The 20,217-nt window shown below is 43.6% G+C and overlaps 1 protein-coding gene across 2 annotated transcripts in view; it reads left to right on the forward strand.

Annotated features, from left to right (window-relative positions):
- PDE4DIP (phosphodiesterase 4D interacting protein) overlaps positions 1 to 20,217 on the forward strand; it is a 188,777-nt gene that overhangs the window by 112,482 nt on the left and 56,078 nt on the right. The window contains exon 1 of one of the 2 annotated variants that reach the window (XM_075833502.1): positions 18,341 to 19,618. The exons of the other annotated variant lie outside the window; for it this stretch is intronic. Within the exon in view, the coding sequence (XP_075689617.1) occupies positions 18,476 to 19,618 (1,143 nt within the window). The 5' untranslated portion in view covers positions 18,341 to 18,475. Of the gene's footprint in view, positions 1 to 18,340; positions 19,619 to 20,217 lie in introns of those variants that run through there. 2 annotated transcript variants of the gene reach the window in all.

Below are 20,217 nucleotides of genomic sequence, written 5' to 3' on the forward strand. Positions count from 1 at the left end.
GGGCACTTCTAGACCTAATTTTAACCAATAGGCCTGACAGGATATCAAAAGTACAGGTTGGGGTCACCTAGGTAATAGTGACCACAACATAATAAGTTTTCATGTATCCTTTAATAAGATGTTTACCTACAAAAACACTAAACTTCAGAAAGGCCAATTTTCATGGGCTAAGGGATGACCTTAAGGGCATAAACTGGGACAATGTGCTCAACAATAGAAATACACAAATTAAATGGGACATTTTTAAAAGCCTCTTAAATACAGATGTAGCCGTCTCTGTCTTGACTTTTAACGCATTAAATACACAGTTACAAGATCCTTTATCTTGACTTTTTCAATGACATTTCAATGGCTTTTGTTGTGTAATATCATGCTGCAGCTAAGTTATCAAGATAAAGATGGCTACATCCGTAGGTCCTGTGAAAAATATATACCTTATGGGAATAAACAAGCTAGAAACAGGATGAAACCGATGTGGTTAAATAAAACAGTAAGGGGGGCAATAAATGATAAAAAGAAAGCATTCAAGCTAGTAAAGCAAGATAGTAGTGATGAGGCATTAAATAATTATAAAGAAAAAAATAAGTTGTGTAAAAGACAAATAAAGGCAGCAAAGATTGAAACGGAGAGACTCGTTACCAAAGAAAGTAGAAATAACCCAAAAATATTTTTCAAATACATAAATAATAAGAAACTGAAAACTGAAAGTGCTGGCCCTTTCAAAAATAATCTGGGTATAATGGTGGAGGAGGATGAGGAAAAGTCCAATCTACAGTATTAAACCCCTTTTTCTCAGATGACATGATTAGGGATAAACTAAATGTCACCTATCCAACCCAGCAAGAAGTGCAGCACCGCCTTAAAAACACTAAAATAGAAAAATCACCGGGTCCGGATGGTATTTCATTTCTGTTATCCCCTCTCCTAAACTCCTCCTCCGACTGTAAATAACGGTCTGTAAAAATGTTGCGCCTTTTATCGTAATAATTCGGTGTCCCGTTGTACGCTCACCCCAGAAGAGGACATCAATGCACAAGTGCGGGATTTTGTGTGCTGGGGGAAGGCGAGGAGCTGTCAATCAAAAGTAAAGAGGCGGGGTAAACTCGGAAAGACTTGAGGAATGAAGATATGACTCTTTTCAAACAAATATATGACTCTTTTATGCTCATTTGCATACGGTGTGGGAACACTCAAAAACTGAATACTAAATACTTATATTTCACCCACTACCCCCTGGTATTGCTGGTTTAATCAGTAAAATGCTGGTGACAGGTTCCCTTTAAGTTCTAAACTGGACCTAGGTAAGGCTGTGGATGTGGTGTATCTAGATTTTTCAAAGGCGTTTGATATTGTGCCGTATAAAAGGTTGGTATATCAAAATGAAAATGCTGGGACTGGGGGAAAATATGTGTAATTAGGTCAACACCTGGTTCAGTGATAGAAAACAGAGGGTGGTTAATAATGGTACATCCTCAGAGTGGGTCGCAGTTACCAGTGGGTTTCTACAAGGGTCAGTATTGGCCCCTTTTCTTTTTAATATGTTTATTAATGGCCTTGTAAAGGGTTTACAGAGTATAATTTCAGTATTTGCAGATGATACTAAGCTCTGTAAAGTAATCAACATAGAGGAGGATAATGTAATACTACAGAGGGATTTGGGGAAGCTGGAGGTTTGGGCAGAGAAATTGCAAATTAAGTTTAATGTGGATAAATGTGTAATGTCCGTGGCTGCAGGTCGTCAGCTCCAACCTTCCCCTTCTTAAAGGGGTTGCGCGCGCACCGGTCATTGTGGATGAACTTTGAGCCGTGAGTACCCTGGACTATAAGAGGGGTCCAGCCCCCTAGATCGATGCCTGAGCGTTGTTGTGTTCCCTAGTTTGTCTATGTGATGGCCTCCTAGTGCGTTACCTGTTCCAGTCCCTGTTCCAGTCCCTGTACCTGTTCCAGTTCCTGTTCCTAGCATTCCATACATTCCTGGTCCAGCACTGAGCTGTGCCAAAGTCGTGCCGTGCTGCATCCACGTCTGACCTGCTTCACCTCGCCTGACGTCCGCCCGCTACCTAGTCCCAGCCAAGCCTGCCCTGCTGCTGTCTGAGCTGCCACAGGTACCTGTAGAACTATAGACTCTCACCTGCTCCCCGTTGGCTAGCTGCCTTACCGCAAAGGCGGTACGGCCCAGTGGGGCCACAGACCTTTCATAACAAAATGTAAGGTTATGCACTTGGGCCGAGGAAACAGATCGTACATTTATGAATTAAATGGTAAGAGACTGGGTAAAACTACTACTGAAAAAGATTTGGAGATATTGGTGGACAGTACATTTACCTTTAGCAACCAGTGCCAGGCAGCTGCTGCTTAGGCAAATAAAATAATTGGATGCATCAAAAGAGGCATAAATGCTCTTGACAAGAACTTAGTTTTTCCTCTATAAAAATCACATATGGAAAATTGTGTACAAACGTGTGCAAAAAATGGCGACCGAGGTAATAAATGGAATGGGCGGATTGCAGCACAAAGAAAGGCTATCAAACATGGGGCTGTTCAGTTTAGAGAAAAGATGGCTTAGGGGCGATTTAATTACAATGTACAAACATATAATTTGACAGTACAGAGATCTTTCTAATCTTTTTAAACCTAGTCCTGTAACAAGGACCAGGGGTCATCCTCTATGTCTAAAAGAGAAAAAGCTATCTCCACTGTTACAGACAGGCATTATTTACTGGGAGAGCAGTGAGACTATGGAACTCTCTGCCACAGGATGTTGTGATGGTTGTTGTGATGGCCTTGATGCCTTTCTTGAAAAAATATAATATTACAGGTTATAGATAGATTCTAGAGATGGGATGTTTATCCAGGGATTTATTCTGATTTTCATATTTGGAGTCAGGGAGAAATATTTACCCTAATGAGGCAAATGGCATCAAGCTCATGGGGGCTTTGCCTTCCTCTGAAGTAACACGGTAGGATTATAGGTTGGACTTGATGGACCTGTGTCTTATTTCATCTTTATCAACTATGTAACTATGTAACATATGAGTAGATAATGAGTTTTTAGCATTAGGAAGTTCTTTAAGTATCTAATAGTTCTTCCATGGTAATAGAGGTGTTGAGCGTCAGTAGGTCTTCTGGAGTAATAGTGGGGGAGATGGCATTTATGTAGGTAGCCTGACAAACATTGAGTGCGGGTGATTGGGTCTAAGGGAAGTCACGAGAGGAAAGAATATAACAGTGAAATATGTTCACCTGTTGGTACGGGTCATAAAGTATCCATCCTTGAGTGAATGAGGAGCAGATTGGGCTGACCTCTCCCTCAATTGGGCTGCAAGCAGGGAGTGTGCCTTGTTCCCTCTCTCATAGTACCGTCATTTGGTATATTTAATTAATTTATCCACTTTGGCAGTAGAGAGATCTTTCAATCTGCCCCCTCATCACAACGATACGTATAAGGGTAGTTGTGGAGGGGAATAAAGCCATTTTGTTTTCTAATTTTCTTAGAGTAGCTGTTAAGAAAATTATTTGAGATACGTCTCTCTTTAAGAGGAAAGGGATATGCATTGTCGTCTCAGGACTGATTTATGCACTTCCCAAATTATGAACAATTCAGGAGTCGAATCCTTATTAAGGATGAAATATGAGTCAATATGGGATTTGAGGGATTCTCTATGGATTGAGGATTTAAGAAGTCGTTGATTCAATCTCCAGTGGCATATTCCGGTAGTCCGTAAGTCAGTGTGTAGCTCTAAGATGACCGGATCATGATCTGACCTGGTAATTGGGCCAATGTCAATAGAGGAGGTTGATCCGGGGGCCAGGGAGGTTTCCAAGGAAAAGATCTATTTGTGTATGTGTAGCGTGGGGATGAGAGTAGAATGTATATTGTTTGACCGTCGAGTTAGAGACTCTCCATAGATCATATAAGCTATATTTACGGATGAGTCGACGAAACGCTGCAGTGCGTTTACGTAATTCAAGAGGCGGGGAGTTCATGCGAAGGGACCGTCTGTCAAAAATGTCGGATAGAGGAAGGTTAGTGTCTCCTCCTATTAGTAGAGTGGTAGACGGTAGGTGGGAAAGCTTGGCCAAAAGTCTCTCAAAGGCCTCATGCACACGACCGTAAAAACTCCCGTTATTACGGGTCGTAATTACGACCCCTAATAACGGGCTCATAGACTTCTATTGGCGACGGGTGCCTTCCCGTTTTCTCACGGGAAGGTGCCCGTGCCGTTGAAAAAGATAGAACATGTCCTATTTCAGGCCGTAATAACGGCACGGACAGTCCATAGAAGTCTATGGAGCTCTCGTAATGACGGGTGGCTACATGTGTGCACCCGTCATTACGGCAGCGTTGCTAAGCGACGTCAGTAAATAGTCACTGTCCAGGGAGCTGAAAGAGTTAACTGATCGGCAGTAACTCTTTCAGCACCCTGGACAGTGACTACCGATCAGTATAAACCTGTAAAAAATAAAAATAAAAGACGTTCATACTTACCGATAACTTCCTGCTTCCTCCAGTCCGGTCTCCCGCCCGTTGCCTTGGTGACGCGTCCCTCTCGACATCCGGGCCGACGTCCTGGATGACGTTTCAGGCCATGTGACCGCTGCAGCCAATCACAGGTCAATCACAGGCTGCAGCGGTCACATGGACTGCCGCGTCATCCAGGGATGTCGGGCTGGATGTGAAGAGAGGGACGCGTCACCAAGACAACGGCCGGGTAAGTATGAATTTCTTTAACTTTTATTACAGAAAAGGCTGTCCCTTCTCTCTATCCTGCACTGATAGAGAGAAGGGGCTGCCGATTAGTGCAGTGCTATTTTGCTGCCAAAAACGTGCTCGTAAATACGGGAGGAATACGTGTGACACCGGACCCATATTTACGAGCACGGGTTCGTAAATACTGGTGCAAAACGGGTGGAATACGCGTGACACCGGACCCGTATTTACGCCAGTATTTACGGGTGGGAAAAAATACGGTCGTGTGCATGAGGCCTAAGAAAGGGATTTGGGATTTGTTTGGGGCATATATATTACATAAGGTAATCGGGGTGCCTTTCAGGGTACCTGTGAGAATGATATAACCTCCCTGTGGATCAGAGAATGTCTTGGTAACCTGCAATGGGCAGCTACGAGACACTATAATCGCCAATCCCACCTTCTTCCTATCTTGAGTGGTTGTGTAAATAGTAGGAAAGTAGTGTAGAGCAAAATTGAAAGAACCTGATCTGTCATGGTGCGTTTCTTGGAGGAAAGCGATGTCCGCCTTAAGATTTTTCATTTCCCTGAGAGCTAAGCGTAGTTTCATCTTGGTATTATATCCTTTGGCATTTAATGAAACTATATGCGCCATGACAGACTGGGAAGAGGAGAGCAGCGTGAAAACACGAGGCCCATAGGGCACACAGACCTGAACCTGGGATGGTAATCCTTGCTGACCTGTCGAGCTCTCGGCTTTCTAATCCCGTTCTGCAAACTAGATCTCCTAGTGAAAAGAGGAAAACAGGAGACACAGACATATATACAAAAACGACAAAAAAGGACATGTAAATCAACACATCGCAACTAGGTCGGTTGTCCAACAATGAATGGGAAGTGTATCCCATGTGGAGATTATTATCATGAGATAACAATCAACAATAGAGATCAATAAAAGCACTAGTTGTACTAAGTGCATCAGGAAGACACAGCGTCTCTGAGGGGGAAAAGAACCACGGAAAGCCAACTGTGGCAGTTTCACAGTCATTAGACCCCTTAAAGGGGTTATAGGAATTCTAGATGACATGTAACAGTTCCTCTCTTGCTATTTATAAAGGAAAAATAAAAGTTAAACAATGTGGTCTAAGCACATAATAATGCTTTAAAGGTTGTAGCCTAATGTAATAAAGTCATTGTGGCTGAGATGGTGGTCTGCCCGTTCGGTCAAATGTGGGGCCCGAGTGGGCATTGTATCTCTTCTTTGTGGTCACTCGTTGCAAGCTGAAGGAAGTGGAGGCAGTGGTGGTATATTTGGCAGCTTGGCAGCTTTTGGACTGGGATGTCCAATGTGTCGTAGAAGGTTCGGAGATCCGTTGAGGCCCGAAGTGTAGCGGATTGACTATTACGTCTAACTGTAAGGCTGAACAGAAAACCCTATCGATAGAGAATACTGTTATCTCGCAAGCAGATAACAGAGGATGTAATTGTCTAAGTTTTTGTAAGTTGATCTGAGACAAATCAGGTAAAAGTTGTATGGTAGCCCCATCAAAATCAAAAGATATTTGGTTTCTGGCCATAGCCATAATGGCTTCCTTTAGCCCATAATCAGTGACACAACATATAATGTTTCTTGGTTGGGGAGATGAGCCTTTAGTTCGCAGTGCCCCGTGTGATCTATCCAGTTTTATAATGTGGTCTGCAGGAGAACCTAAAATATTATCATATCTAGGGAATGTACGGCACTGTGGTATACGGTGGTGCTCGAGTAGGATTCCACTTCTTAACAGTAAATATATAAGGCACTCAAGTTTGCGGTGAAATAGTTTGAAATTTTATTTTGTAATCCACTTATTATATGAACGTTTTCGGCCCACATAAACCAGCATCAGATAATCTGGATTGCTCGGGAACAAAGTATACAAAACAAGCATGTAAGACTGTGTATCGCTCTCATACACAACATATGTTGCTCTAGTAAATGGCGCCATATACTACAGCAACAGATAAGAGCAGGCATGCATTGCCTATATGGAGCGAGTAGGGTGGGTAATCCCCTATATTCAATCACCCTATTGTTTCACAGTTCAAATCCCATTTATTTTCAGTGATTGCTCTCATGTTACTGCTTTCTTGGCATACCGAGTGCAAAAAGTCAATACAATAAATCAAAATAAGGAGGGAAAGTTCAGACTAAATATATTGTATACATAAGTTCAGATGTTAATTTATACAGGCAGGTAACTTTATACAATATATCGTTTTATGTTTAACTTCCTTTTAAGGTGGAGTGATAAGTAGCTATTTAATAGTACAAATAGTGTATTTCGTATATTGCCATTGTAACTATAACTATCCCGGCTCGATGCTAATTACAGCGCAAACCCGAACAGAATGTATACATATGTGTCAGACTCCGTGCTGTTACGGCGTTCCTGCTTTCATGTTAGATTAGTTACCAGCCTGCTGCTCTCAAACATCGTTGTAGCCGGCACCTCAGCGTCCCAAGATGCAGCCACCACAGCTCGCTGTTAGAGGAGAAATTATCTCCCCACCATATGGTTTAAATGTGTGGTGTGTGGCATTGAGAGGTCTGAGCTGTGCCTCAATTGCTCTATCCCTGCTCTATTGCTGGATACGTCCCAACTTACGTTTCACTGACGTCAGTCAGCTTCTTCTGGGGTGGTAGCGCTCTGTCTCTTGCTCCTTTTAAAGGCTATATTTGATTGACATTTCTATATCCAATCAACGGCCTATTTGAATTAAAATAACGTCATATTGATAAAATTGTATCTTCAGGACCATAAACATTGTGGATAATGTATTTCAAATTCTGTAACGCACACATTGAGGAATTCGGTGCACAAAATCTGCATCAAAACCGCAGGTAATTCCGCAGGTAAATTCTGCACCAAATAGTGCATTTTTTGATACGTTTTTTGATATGTGGTTTTACATTTTGATGCGGAAACAGGCGCAGATTTTTTTTTAAACAAGTCAGAAAGAATTCACAAGCGGAAACGCAAGATAAATTGACATGTAGCATATTTTCAAATACGCACCGCAGGTCAATTTTTGTGCAGAAAAAAATCTGCGACATGTAGATGAGATTTCTTGATCTCATTTACTTTGCTGGTCCTGTATTACACTGCGGATTTGCAGCACGAAAATACCTGCGTCAAATTTGCACGTAATAAGTATCGTGTGCATTTGGCCACAAATGTTGGATTTGATACGGATTCCGATGACATGCCGATGATTCTGCATCCCATGCACATGAGGTTTCTGCAAACCAGTTCACATGCTACGAAAAAAATTTCCATGTGTATTTTTGTCTGCACCATGAAAAGAAATCCGCCACAGCAATAAGCAACATGCTAAGCTCTCGGGAAAAAAACGCCTTCGCCTCCCATTGAAATCAATAGCAGACGATTTTGGCCATTTTTTGCCGCAGTTTCCAACGCGGTTTCCACGGCAAAAAACTCTTTGTGAACACGGCCTTATTCTCGTGCGGATCTGCGTCACGCTTGTGGCACATCTGCGTCACAAATCAAATTTTTGCTGTTGAAAAACACATTGACCTTTAATGGCAACGTATGAACGGAGCATTAGTTCTCCTTACATCCTCACAAGCGCTTCCCCCTCCCTTAAGGCCCCTTTCACATCATGTTGTTGCCCTAAGTTTATCGTGTAAGTCAGGAAATCTCCTAACGTACACTGTAAACAATATAGACGATAATTCACAGGGATCCATTATGTCCTTTTAGCCTCATAGACATAGCTGGTCGGGCTGGTACCGTCGGTATACCTTATTTTTGAAGGTTGGAATAGCGTAGTAGACTTTGGTATTCCATCCTAAGATATACCACAAAAATCACGTATACCGCTCCTGACATTAGTATGTGGACAGTGATGTCAGGAGCTTCCCAATGCTGGAGGCCCCAGGCAGGGCCGACTCCAGGTTTATGTGGGCCCTTGGGCGACACAGAATTAGTGGGCCCCGTTACGGGGGAACTCGCGGCAGCAGTACAATGGCAGAAAACATTGTGCCCACATATAGAAGTTAGGCCCTGTTTATGCCCCCATATAGAAGTTAGGCCCCCATTTTGCACCCCCATATATTTAATGCCCTCTTTAGATAGTGCCACAGTGCCCCCTGTAAATTGTGCCACACAGCCCCCCACCTAGGTAGTGCCACACAGCCCCCCTCCCAGGTAGTACCACACAGCCCCCCCAGTGCCACAAAGCCCCCCTCCCAGATAATACTACACAGCCCCCCAAGTGAGAAAGGCTCCTGTTTTGAGCTAAAACGTCGTGTGTATATGGACCAATAAAGCACCTTTTCTACTTTGCTTATACCTCGGAGTGCTGCCTGTTTTTTGGACCTATAGATAGATAGATAGATAGATAGATAGATAGATAGATAGATAGATAGATAGATAGATAGATAGGTGTATTTATTTATATTTGTCCTGTTATGCTAAACAGTCAGCTCTGAGGTGACTGCTCAGAATGACAGACATACACAATGAAGGGGTTAATAGCTGCATTACTAGTAGCTACTTACATACAGCTGGTGTGGGGTCAGAGAGCAGCAGGAGTAGAATTCCTGAGCTCTGTAACCGCGGGACACTGCTGCTTGTACTGCTGGGGAGGAGCAGACATGCACATGGTGACTTCTTGCTGTAGTCATTCCTTTCCCTCTAGGTTACGAGGAAGAGGGAAACAGCTTGAAGTGGGCTGATTGGCTGGACGGCACAGTGGGCGGGCCTGCCCAGCAATGTATTAGATTCATTTATCCCAGTGCTGCTGCTTCAGCTATGCCACTGTCTGGGGCTCGCCCAGGAGCAGAATCACTGACCAGAGCGTCGGCAACACTCTGGCCGAGGATTCCACTCCTGGAGGAGCCATGACTGCAGCGTCAGCACACGGCAGCCAAGTGGGGCCCCCCAGGGTAATGGGCCCCGGCACTTGACCAGGTTCGCCGGGTGCTGATGCCGGCCCTGGCCCCAGGCAAAGCATCAGAAGTGCTCCTCTCGTGGACTTTGTCCCTGGGAAAGCTCCTGACATCACTGTCCATATATTTAAAGTGACGTCAGGGGATTCTCCAGGGCCAGAATCCCTGGCCAGAGCGTTACCGATGCTCCAGCCGTGTACTCAGGCTTTGCAAAGCTTCTGACGTCACTTTACGTATATGGACATCAGGAACAGCGCCATAGTCCCTGTTCATGGACAGTGATTTCAGTAGTTTCCCCATGGCCATTCCCCGGGCGATGTTTCCCGCTGTATGCCATAGAGTAGGATACAATTTGGCTAAATAGATCAAAATCCAGAGCATTAAGCGGTCACTGCCTGCTCCATGGTTTCCCTCACTATAATTCATATCAGCACCAAAATCAGTTAATGCATATAACGTACAAATGTCAGCGCCACACTTTCCATTGCCCACCCCCGGTAATGGAGGGGGGCCAGACATCTTGGCTGTATGGGGCCTAGAAATTCCTGATGGCGGCCCTGAGGTAGCGGGACACAGGCAGATAGCAGGTAGCTGGACACGGGCAGATAGCAGGTAGCTGGACACAGGCAGGTAGCAGGTAGCTGGACACGGGCAGATAGCAGGTAGCTGGTCACGGGCAGGTAGCTGGACACAGACAGGATACCGGCAGACAGCCGATAGGAAAAGCGGACTGAATGCCGGCTGATAATGGATTGCAAGATACAGGCTGACAACAGATAGCAATAGCAGACTGGATACAGACTGGTAACGGACAACTGGATACAGGCTGACCAGAGATAGCAATAGCGCACTGGATACAGTCTAGTATTGGATAACCGGATACAGGCTGACCACTGATAGCAATAGCAGACTGGATATAGGCTGGCAACGAACAACTGGATACAGGTTGAACACAGATTTGGCGCCCGCTGGCCCTTTATGAGGCGACCACAGCATGCGCACTAGGAACAGTGCGGCCGCGAGCTGGTCTTCGCTGCCTCTTTGGCTGGTCCCGGCGAAGCAGCTGCTGGCCAAACAGACAAGAAACAGGAACTCGCAGATGGTACTTTACAGAGTGGAAGCTGATAGCAGATCGCTGGTCATAGGTGGATAGCAGATAGTTGTATACAGGCAAGTAGCTGGTAGCTGGATACAGGCAGGTAGCGGGTAGCTGGACACAGGCAGATAGCAGGTAGCTGGACACAGGCAGGTAGCAGATAGCTGGAGATAGGCAGCTGGTGGGTAGCTGGACACACGCAGGTAGGACACAGGAAGGTAGCGGGTAGCAGGACGCAGGCAGGACACCGGCAGACAGCCAATAGGAAAAGCGGACTGGATGCAGGCTGCTAATGGATTGCAGGATACAGGCTGACAGCAGGTAGCAATAGTAGACTGGATACAGACTGCTAACAGACAAATGGATACAGGCTGACCACAGATACCAATAGCGGACTGGATACAGGCTAGTAATGGATAACCGGATAAAGGCTGACCACAGATAGCACAGATAGCAATAGCAGACTGGATACATGCTGGCAACGGACAACTGGATATAGTTTGAACACTGATTTGGCTCCTGCTGACCCTTTATGAGGCGGCCAGAGCGCGCGTACTAGGAACAGTGCGGCCGCGAGGAAAGGACATTAGCAAACGCCGCCGGCCTGAAGAAAGGACAGGCCGTCAGAGTAGGTTTGAGACCCGGTGGTGGGGACCGCTGGCAGAAGCAAGACCTGCCGCCAACATAACAGATTTTTTATTTTGTAATTTAGGTTTTTCATTTGTACATGTGAAAAGTCTGAAAATTGTCCTGGCTTCTAGAGTTGTCAAATGTACAAAAACCCAAGACAGCAAAAGGGTTAATATATATTAGCTTAATATGGTTAATTGCAGTAAACAAAAATATTCTGCCATTCTTCTCCTTTTTTTTTAACGATTTTTACCCGGGCACCACAAATAATGTGTTCACTGTATTGTACGGGTTGTTATCGTTATGGGGATACCAAATATGTCCAGTTATTTGATATTTATTTAATAAAGTGTATTATAAAAATGTGTTTATTGTAATTTCTATTGTTATGTTTTAGAAACATTGGAGCAGATTTACAACTCAAAGTGCACCAGAATACTGGCTTAAATTGAGCCAAAAAACTAGCACACATGTCATGCTCCTCATTTATCAAGAGTTTTAGACAATTTTCACGCCCCATTAGACACTTTTGTAAAGTGTTACAAAAAGGAGGCTGTGCCAGGTTTATTAATTGCATGCGCCAAAATAATGGTACAAATAAGCCAATAATCCATTACACAGGCTGCATCAGAGTGATAAATTTGGCGATTCTTCTGCCTGCCTCGTCTATATTAAGCCATATACAATTCAGACACTACTAATAAATCTGTTCCCATAACTTTACTGGAAAAAGGGGTCATTTTTTTTTAGTTCCATTGGGGGAATTTGAATTTTCATCTTTTTTTGTTTTACTTGTAATGTCATGGTAGATCGCGCGTTGTTGCGGGTGAAAGGGTCCTTTACCTGCAAAACCGTGCAGCCATTAAAGGGTGTATTAGTTAATGGCAAAATAGAAGGAGTTAGGACCCTTGGTAGTTGGCAGGCCTAATACAACAATTGAAAAACAAATGCCAGAGGCAAGGAAGCATACGTATGTAGCATCCTCAGGGGTTCATGGGGCTACTGAGGATGCTACATACGTAGCGAAACATGTCGGGGGGGCTCTCTTTCTAATTTTAACACATGCTGGTATTAGGGCATCTCCAGTTTATAATTTAACAATCTAACTACTTAGGAGTTCTCTGCTACATCGGTGACCTCCTGAATCTGCCTGTCTGCAGTCACAGACGGCAGGAACACGTTTACATTGTTACAGCCACTAACGGCCACTGACCCTATCCATGCATTGGAAATTTTAACTATTCATGTTGGTTTGTCTGTATGTTTGTTTGCTACAATAGCATAATAAAGATTATAATTTAAAAATTCAAAAATTTAATCAATCGAATGGTAGCTGGGAAATAAGGCTTCCTTGCCTCTGGCATTTGTTTTTCAATTATTAGTTAATGGCCGCACGATTTTGCAGTTAAAGCGCCCTTTTACTCGCAACAATGCACTGCCATTAACAGGCTATTTGAGAGCCGCACCGGACATGCTGATGGCACGGTTGTTTGCTGCATCATGGCTGGGTCAGAGCCGCTCTGTGTGGCCTTACCCTTAGGGTATGTTCACACGTACACGTCCGATACGCCTGAAATTACGGAGCTGTTTTCAGGAGAAAACAGCTCCGGCATTTCAGACGTAATGGCAAGTGCAGGCGCTTTTCGCTGCATCCATTACGGACTTAATTGGAGCTGTTTTTCCATGGTGTCAATGGAAAACTGCTCCAATTACGTCTCAAGAAGTGACAGGCACTTCTTTGACGCGGGCGTCTTTTTTACGCGCCGTCTTTTGACAGCGGCGCGTAAAAAAAATGACCGTCGGCACAGTACATCGTAAAGCCCATTCAAATGAATGGGCAGATGTTTGCCGACGCTTTGGTGCTGTATTTTCGGACGTAATTCGAGGTTAAAACGCCCGAATTTCGTCCGTAAATAGGGTGTGTGAACCCAGCCTTATAGTATTGATGCATTTAGGCAGAGGAATCCCTCTCATTGATAAGACTACAGCCTGCAGCTCGCTGCTAATGTATGTACCTACCAAACACATGGTGCTGAGTTTGGGACCCAGCATCTTAAGGGCCCGTCCTCCAATGTCAGAGAAGGTTGGGGACAGACCGTAGCAGTATCCTGTATTGACTGTGGTAACCGGCATTTGCCTGACCCTGCTTAGTGTGAATATACCATTACATACGTAAACAATTCTGCTATATGCACATTACATACAACGTGAACGGAACACAGACAACACTGCTTCATGTACAGTCCTGGCCAAAAGTTTTGGTTTTCACAAAGTTTGCTGCTTCAGTTTTTATAGTGGCTATTTGCATTAACTCTAAATTGTTATGCGAGAGTGTTCAGATGAATGGCAAAGTAATTCTTTGCCATGAAAATTTGCTTAATCACAAAAATTGAGGGGCTAACATAATTTCAGTGATGTTCTCATTACCTCAGGAAAAAGTGTTAACGAGGACACGGCAGCTGATGTCACTCTGTCATTGAATTATAAGAGCAGACTGGTTGCTTTAAAAGGGGAATGGTGCTTGAAATAATTGTCTTCTTCTGTTAACCATGGTTACCTTCAAGGAAACACGTGCAGTCATCATATCCTTGCATCAAAAGGGCTTTACAGGCAAGGACATTGCTGCTTTTAAGATTGCCCCTAAATCAACCATTTATTGGATAATTGAGAACTTCAACGAGAGAGGTTCAACTGCTGTGAAGAAGGCTTCAGGGCACACAAGAAAGACCAGCAAATGCCAGGACCTTACCCTAAAGAGGATTCAACTACGGGATCGGTTCAACACCAGTGCAGAGCTTGCTCAGGAATGGCAGCAGGCAGGTGTCAGTGCATCTGCACGCACAGTGAGACGAAGGCTTTTGGAGGCTGTCCTGGTGTCAAGAAGGGCAGCAAAGAAGACACTTCTCTCTAAGAAAAACATCAAGGACAGACTGACATTCTGCAGGAAGTACAGGGATTGGACTGCAGAGGACTGGGGTAAATTTATTTTCTCTGATGAAGCCCCCGTCAGACTGTTTGGGACATATAAAAGAATGATTGTCTGGAGAAGAAAAGGTGAGCGCTACCATGAGTCCCGTGTCGTGTCAACCGTAAAGCACCCTGAGACCGTTCATGTGTGGGGTTGCTTTTTATCCAAGGGAGAGGGTTCACTCCAGTATTGCCCGAGAACACTTCTGTGACTAAAGAATGGTCTAAAGATCCTTCAAGAGCAACTTCTCCCAACGATCCAGGAGCAATTTGGTGATGAACAATGCTTTTTCCAGTATGAGGGAGAACCATGTCAAAAGGCAAAAGTGATAACTAAGTGACTCGGCGAACAAAACATTGAAATTTTGGGTCCATGGACAGGAAACTCCCCTGATCTCAATCCCATTGAGAATCTGTGGTCAATGCTCAAAAAGCAGGTGGACAAACAAAAACACAGAAATCTGATAAACGCCGAGCACTGATTAGGCAAGAATGTGTTGCCATCAGTTAGGATTTGGCCCAGGGGCTGATATCCAGCATGCCAGGGCGAATTGCAGGAGTCTTGAAAAAGAAGGGTCAAATATTGAGTCTTTGCATAAACTTGATGTATTTGTCAATGAAAACTGAAATCCTTATGATTGTACTTCCGTATACCATAGAAACATCTGACTAAAAGCACGGAAGCAACAAACGCTATGAAAACCAAAATTTGTGTCAGTCTCAGGACTTTTGGCCAGGACTGTACATAGCTCTGCTGCATACGTCTCACACGTCTCACCCTGCAGACAGCAGTAAACCCTTGTTCTTCAGCATCATGATTTTTCTGCTCTCATGCTGACACGTCACAGAGCTGACTCTGCCCAGTACGTGACAGATCACATGGTCTTGACATCATTAAAGGTCCTTTATCCCTGTAGGATGTAGCAGTCCATCCTGCCTGCTGTACTGGGAGCTGGACATCTGCTGCTGATGTAAGATCTAATGTTCCTGGTGTTGGGGGAGGGTTATTATGGATGCGGAGTCTGTATATTTCGATGTAAAACAATGTAACGGGACTGTGTGTGCTGAGGCTGCATCAGGGAGGAGAGATTTCTATTCCTGAGGATGTAATATATCTATACACTGAAGATGTCTGCTTCAATATCACAGTCTGTTCACACAGGCAGGATCTGCACCAGGCAAATCCGTCGTAGATATTGCAAATAATCTCGCATGTGGATTAGCTAAATTGAGGTTTATTATTCTGCGCATTAAATCCTCTTATCACGTGCATTACCTACAGAATAATTGCGTTTTCTGTCCAGATTTAGGTACGCAATTCACAGCTAAATCCTGACAGAATCTATAACAAGTGAACATGGCCTCTTCTAACGCCCACAATAAACACAATTGACAACTAATTGTAGGACTTGATTTATTTATAATCTCAATGTTATTATTTATAATCTCAATGTTTCTTTCGTCTCAGTCTATGTTGGTGTTGTTTACATACAATATTCTGCAGCTTTCAGTGGGTGAAGTAAATGACTAACCTTTTATTACCTATTATTAGAGAAACATTTCACAAGACTTATGACGTGTTACTGCTTTACATGTTTTAGGCTCTGTTCACACAGGTGTCATGGCTTCAGTTCTTACCAAAGCTATGACGGATCCGTTTTCAAAAGTATCCCAACAAATTCTGATGGATGCTGCTGACTTATAATGGTGCCCATCAGGGTTCTATTTTTCGACGGCAAGAATATCGCTGAAGATCATTCTACTCTTGCTGTAAGGCCTTATTCACACAAACGTGTATTACGTCCGTGATATGCGCGTGAAAATCACGCGCGTCTCACGGATCTATGTTAGTCAATGGGGCCGTTCAGACAGTCCGTGATTTTCACACAGCGTATGTGCGCTGCGTAAAACTCACGGCATGTCCTATACTTGGCTGTTTTTCGCGCATCACGCACCCATTGAAGTCAATGGGTGCGTGTAAATCGCGCACGGCACACGGATTCGCACTACAGTAGTAAAATAAATGAATGAAAAAAGAAAAGCACCTCCTGCTTTTATGTTTGTAAACATGAAAACAGAGTTTCATCACGCTGCCATATGTGCGGAAATCACGCAGGCACGCACCAAATACTCATGCCACACGGAACTTTTGCGCGCGTTTTACGCGCCAAAACGGACACGTTCGTGTGAATAAGGCCTTAAAAAGCAAAAAAAATTAGAAAAAGGCCAAAGTGAACAGGGACTTAAAGCAACCCTCCATTCTCAGGAAACAATAACAAATGTGATGGGGTATATGGAGTAATATTACCTGGTGCCCTCCACTTGTGTCCCTCTGCTGTGGATCTGCTGTTTTAGGGTCCCCTCCGTGTTGTCTCAAAATGGCCACAGCGTTTCTCAGACTGAGTCTAAGACACTCCCTCTGTTCACAGATTGTTCAGATAAGTTCACGTGAGCAGCTCTGGCCAATCCGGGAACAGTGGGAGAGTCTCAAACTCGTCTAAGAAGCACTGGAGCCATTTTGGGACAGCACAGAGGGGACTCTAAAATGGCGGATCAATGGCAGAGGGGCACAACTGGGGGACACCAGGTGATAGCACTCCATATACCCTAACATATTTAAAATGTTGTCCTGGGACCGGAGGGTTTTTTTAAGGCCCTTTTAAATGGGCCAATGATCTGGCAAACAAGTGTTCATAGGAATGCTCGTTCACGAAAATTGCCCTGTCTAAAATGACCGCATTTTTTTATGTGGCCATAAAAATGGTCGCTAGTCGGCAGCACAGCTCCCTGTCCAAACGGAGAGATGTGCCGCCGACATTATGCAAATGTAAGGGTACGAACGATCGTAGTAACAATTGTTCGTCCACATATATTACAACCATAGCGCCTTGTAAATGGATCTAGCGAGCGCTGAACGACATGCCGTATCCTCAAACGGCCTTCGATTTAAGGTCATTTTACACGGCTCGGTTCTTGGTCAGTAAAACGAGCACTGATTGACGATACTGCATGTCGATCGGCGCTTGTTAGATTAATTTACAAGGAGCAATGGTCGTAATGTATGTGGACAAACAATCGTTACAACAATCATTCATCGAAAGTACATTTGCATTATGTGGGCAGCACATCTCCCTGTTTACACAGAGAGATATGCTGCCGACTAGCGACCATTTTTATGGCCGCATAAAAGATGTGATCACCCGATAAACAAGCGTTTGCTTGTTTACTGGCTGATATTTGCCCTGTTTAAGCAGTACAATGATTGCAACGAGCGTTTGCATAAACGTTCGTTCGCCTGATTCGTTTGCCTGTGTAAAAGGGCATTTACTTGCCAGGAATTGGGCCATGTAAAAGGACCGTTAGGCTTTCTGATTGTTTTCATCATGGCAACTTAAACACTTAAAGAATAACTGCACTTTCATCAAACTTTTGATTTGTTATAGTGACATATCAAACATTTGGATCGGTGGGGTTCGCTGAAATGAAGGTATAAAAGCGCTCAGCTGAGCGCTTTGCTCCTTCGGCTGTGATTGGCGCTCCTTGTAGGCTGCAGGCGGCTCACATAGAACATTCACGTATGTGAGCCGTCATCAGCCTGACAAGGAGCACTGATCACAGCCGAAGATGCAGAGCGCTCAGCTAAGCGCTTCTATCGCTTTCTTTCAGAGACTGTGGAGGTCTCAGTACCCGGACCCCCACCGATCCACTAATACATATCAAAAGTTTGATGAAAGTGCAGTTCATTTTTAGATCTTTCTACTAAGCAAGCAGCAGGTAATAGCATGGCCTGGAGTTCTGCATCAGTAGTTCATTTTACTGGTATTTTTCTTGAAAGATGTGACCGCTTAGAAATCCATATTGAACATTATCAGCATCATTTGTTTCTTTGTCGTTTGTCTCCACTGCAGTTATGTTTACCATTAACCGAAGGCCAAGTAAGGAAAGAACAGAAATTCTGCTGCAATTCTGTCAATAGATATTTTTTATTAAAGTTCTAATAACCCATACGATATTGATGTATGACTTCCATACATATATATATATTTGTGCAAATGCAAGACTGAATAACATCTGCTGCCTATAGTACTACTTCCAAATCTAAGTTAAGTGGGATTTGCAAGTTTAGAGATCAGATTCAATGTTGGACTTAAAGATGAAAGATGTGTGCAGGATTTGTAGAAGGGAGCTCTGTGGAAATCAGCGTAGATGGATTTTTCACACTACTGCTAGACTAAATCTTCAAGTGATATTATCCCATGTCTTGGGTAAGGAGATCTTACGCGATGGCCATGCTGAATTTGCGTGCAGTAAATGTGCATTTATGCTTGAACGTTTCTACAGATTTGATACGGTGATAGCGCGTATTGAAGCCCTCTCAATTGAACGATTACAGAAGCTTCTCTCTGAGAAGGATAGACTCAAACATTGTCTAGCTAGCCTTTACAGAAAAAATAACAATGAAGAGGATCAGGAAGCCAAGTCAGGTGAGAATACGGTTGAGACTGCAAACCTGTCCGAAGTGCAGTACTCTTATTCAGCTCTTCTGCAGGAAGACTTTACTTATTCTGGATTTGAATGTTGGACTGAATTGGAGGAACCTAGCCAAGATATTCAGCATTGTTCACACAATGAGGGTACAGGAGCTGTTCCGAGAAAATGCCATGGGTGCTCTTCTTTGAGAGTGGCTGATTCTGACTATGAAGCCGTTTGTAAAGTACCCAGGAGGATAGCCCAAAACAGCTCTTCTGGTCATATGTCCACATGCACAAGCACTTTCAATGAATTAATAACTATTCCTCAAACTTCAGAAAATGAGGCTGCAAGTGCTAAGGTTGTATCAGATGGAGATGGTTTGGAGAGATTGTCCTCTGGACATTCTGTTGAATCCCTTCCAGATGCTAAGGACCCTGGGTCTAACGTACCAAAAGCTGAGGAAAAAGTAAAATCAATCACTGAGAATCTTAAGTGGCATTGTTCGTCATGCAACTATGCTGTTGGCTCATCTGGATATGGAAGAAAATTAGATCTTGCTCTTAGTCTTGTTAAAATGTTTGACTACAAACCAATCCAGAGTCCAAGAGGGAGTAAAATACCTGTAAAAAGCTATTCAGTCCTAAAATCGAGTAGTGCTCAATCAAGCGTATCAAACACTGGTCTTGGCGTCCTGGACAGCATCATAGAATCCCCTCCTAGAACTCCTCAAGACTTCATTGCTGAAATTTATGATCTTCATGAACTGTGGCACAATGTCTATGAAGACTACATTCCAATTGACATGCAGGTATTTTCATCTTTTAATCTCCTTGCTATGAAAGAAACACGTAATGACCTTTGATTGATTTACCCTCGATACAATTCTAAGCCCCAGATAAGATAACACTAAAGATTTCCAACCCTCCTCTATTTATTTAAATTTGCATTTAATAAAATGTCTAAAACTGTTATAGGCAATTAAAGCATACCTACGCTTTGTGATGAATTTTCCGAATAATCTGTAATATGTGTGTACATGAGGAATAACACTATTTCTGGCCATTATATGACTTGTATTCTGCATTTTTTTTTTAGCAGTTTTTCCCCTCTGCAGGCTCTGTCTCTGAACTAGTGGGAGGAGCGAGGAGCCTAACTGCTATCATGTCTACTATACGCTTCACAAGTAGAAGAGGATAATTCTGTTTTCTATCTATATCACATACACCCACAAATATATATATAGAAGCAGCATGGACATGGAGGAAATTATACAGCAGTAATGACCAGTGTAGCTGAGAATCCGGCATTGGGATATAAATCTTACTATAAGCAGTTGCAGCGTCTGTGTGTGTGTCTTTCTCCTCTCTCTCTCTCACTCACTCACTCACTCACTCTGCTCCTGCTCTC

The sequence above is a fragment of the Rhinoderma darwinii genome, chromosome 7, assembly GCF_050947455.1.
Source record: "Rhinoderma darwinii isolate aRhiDar2 chromosome 7, aRhiDar2.hap1, whole genome shotgun sequence".
Classification (NCBI taxonomy): Eukaryota; Metazoa; Chordata; class Amphibia; order Anura; family Rhinodermatidae; genus Rhinoderma; species Rhinoderma darwinii.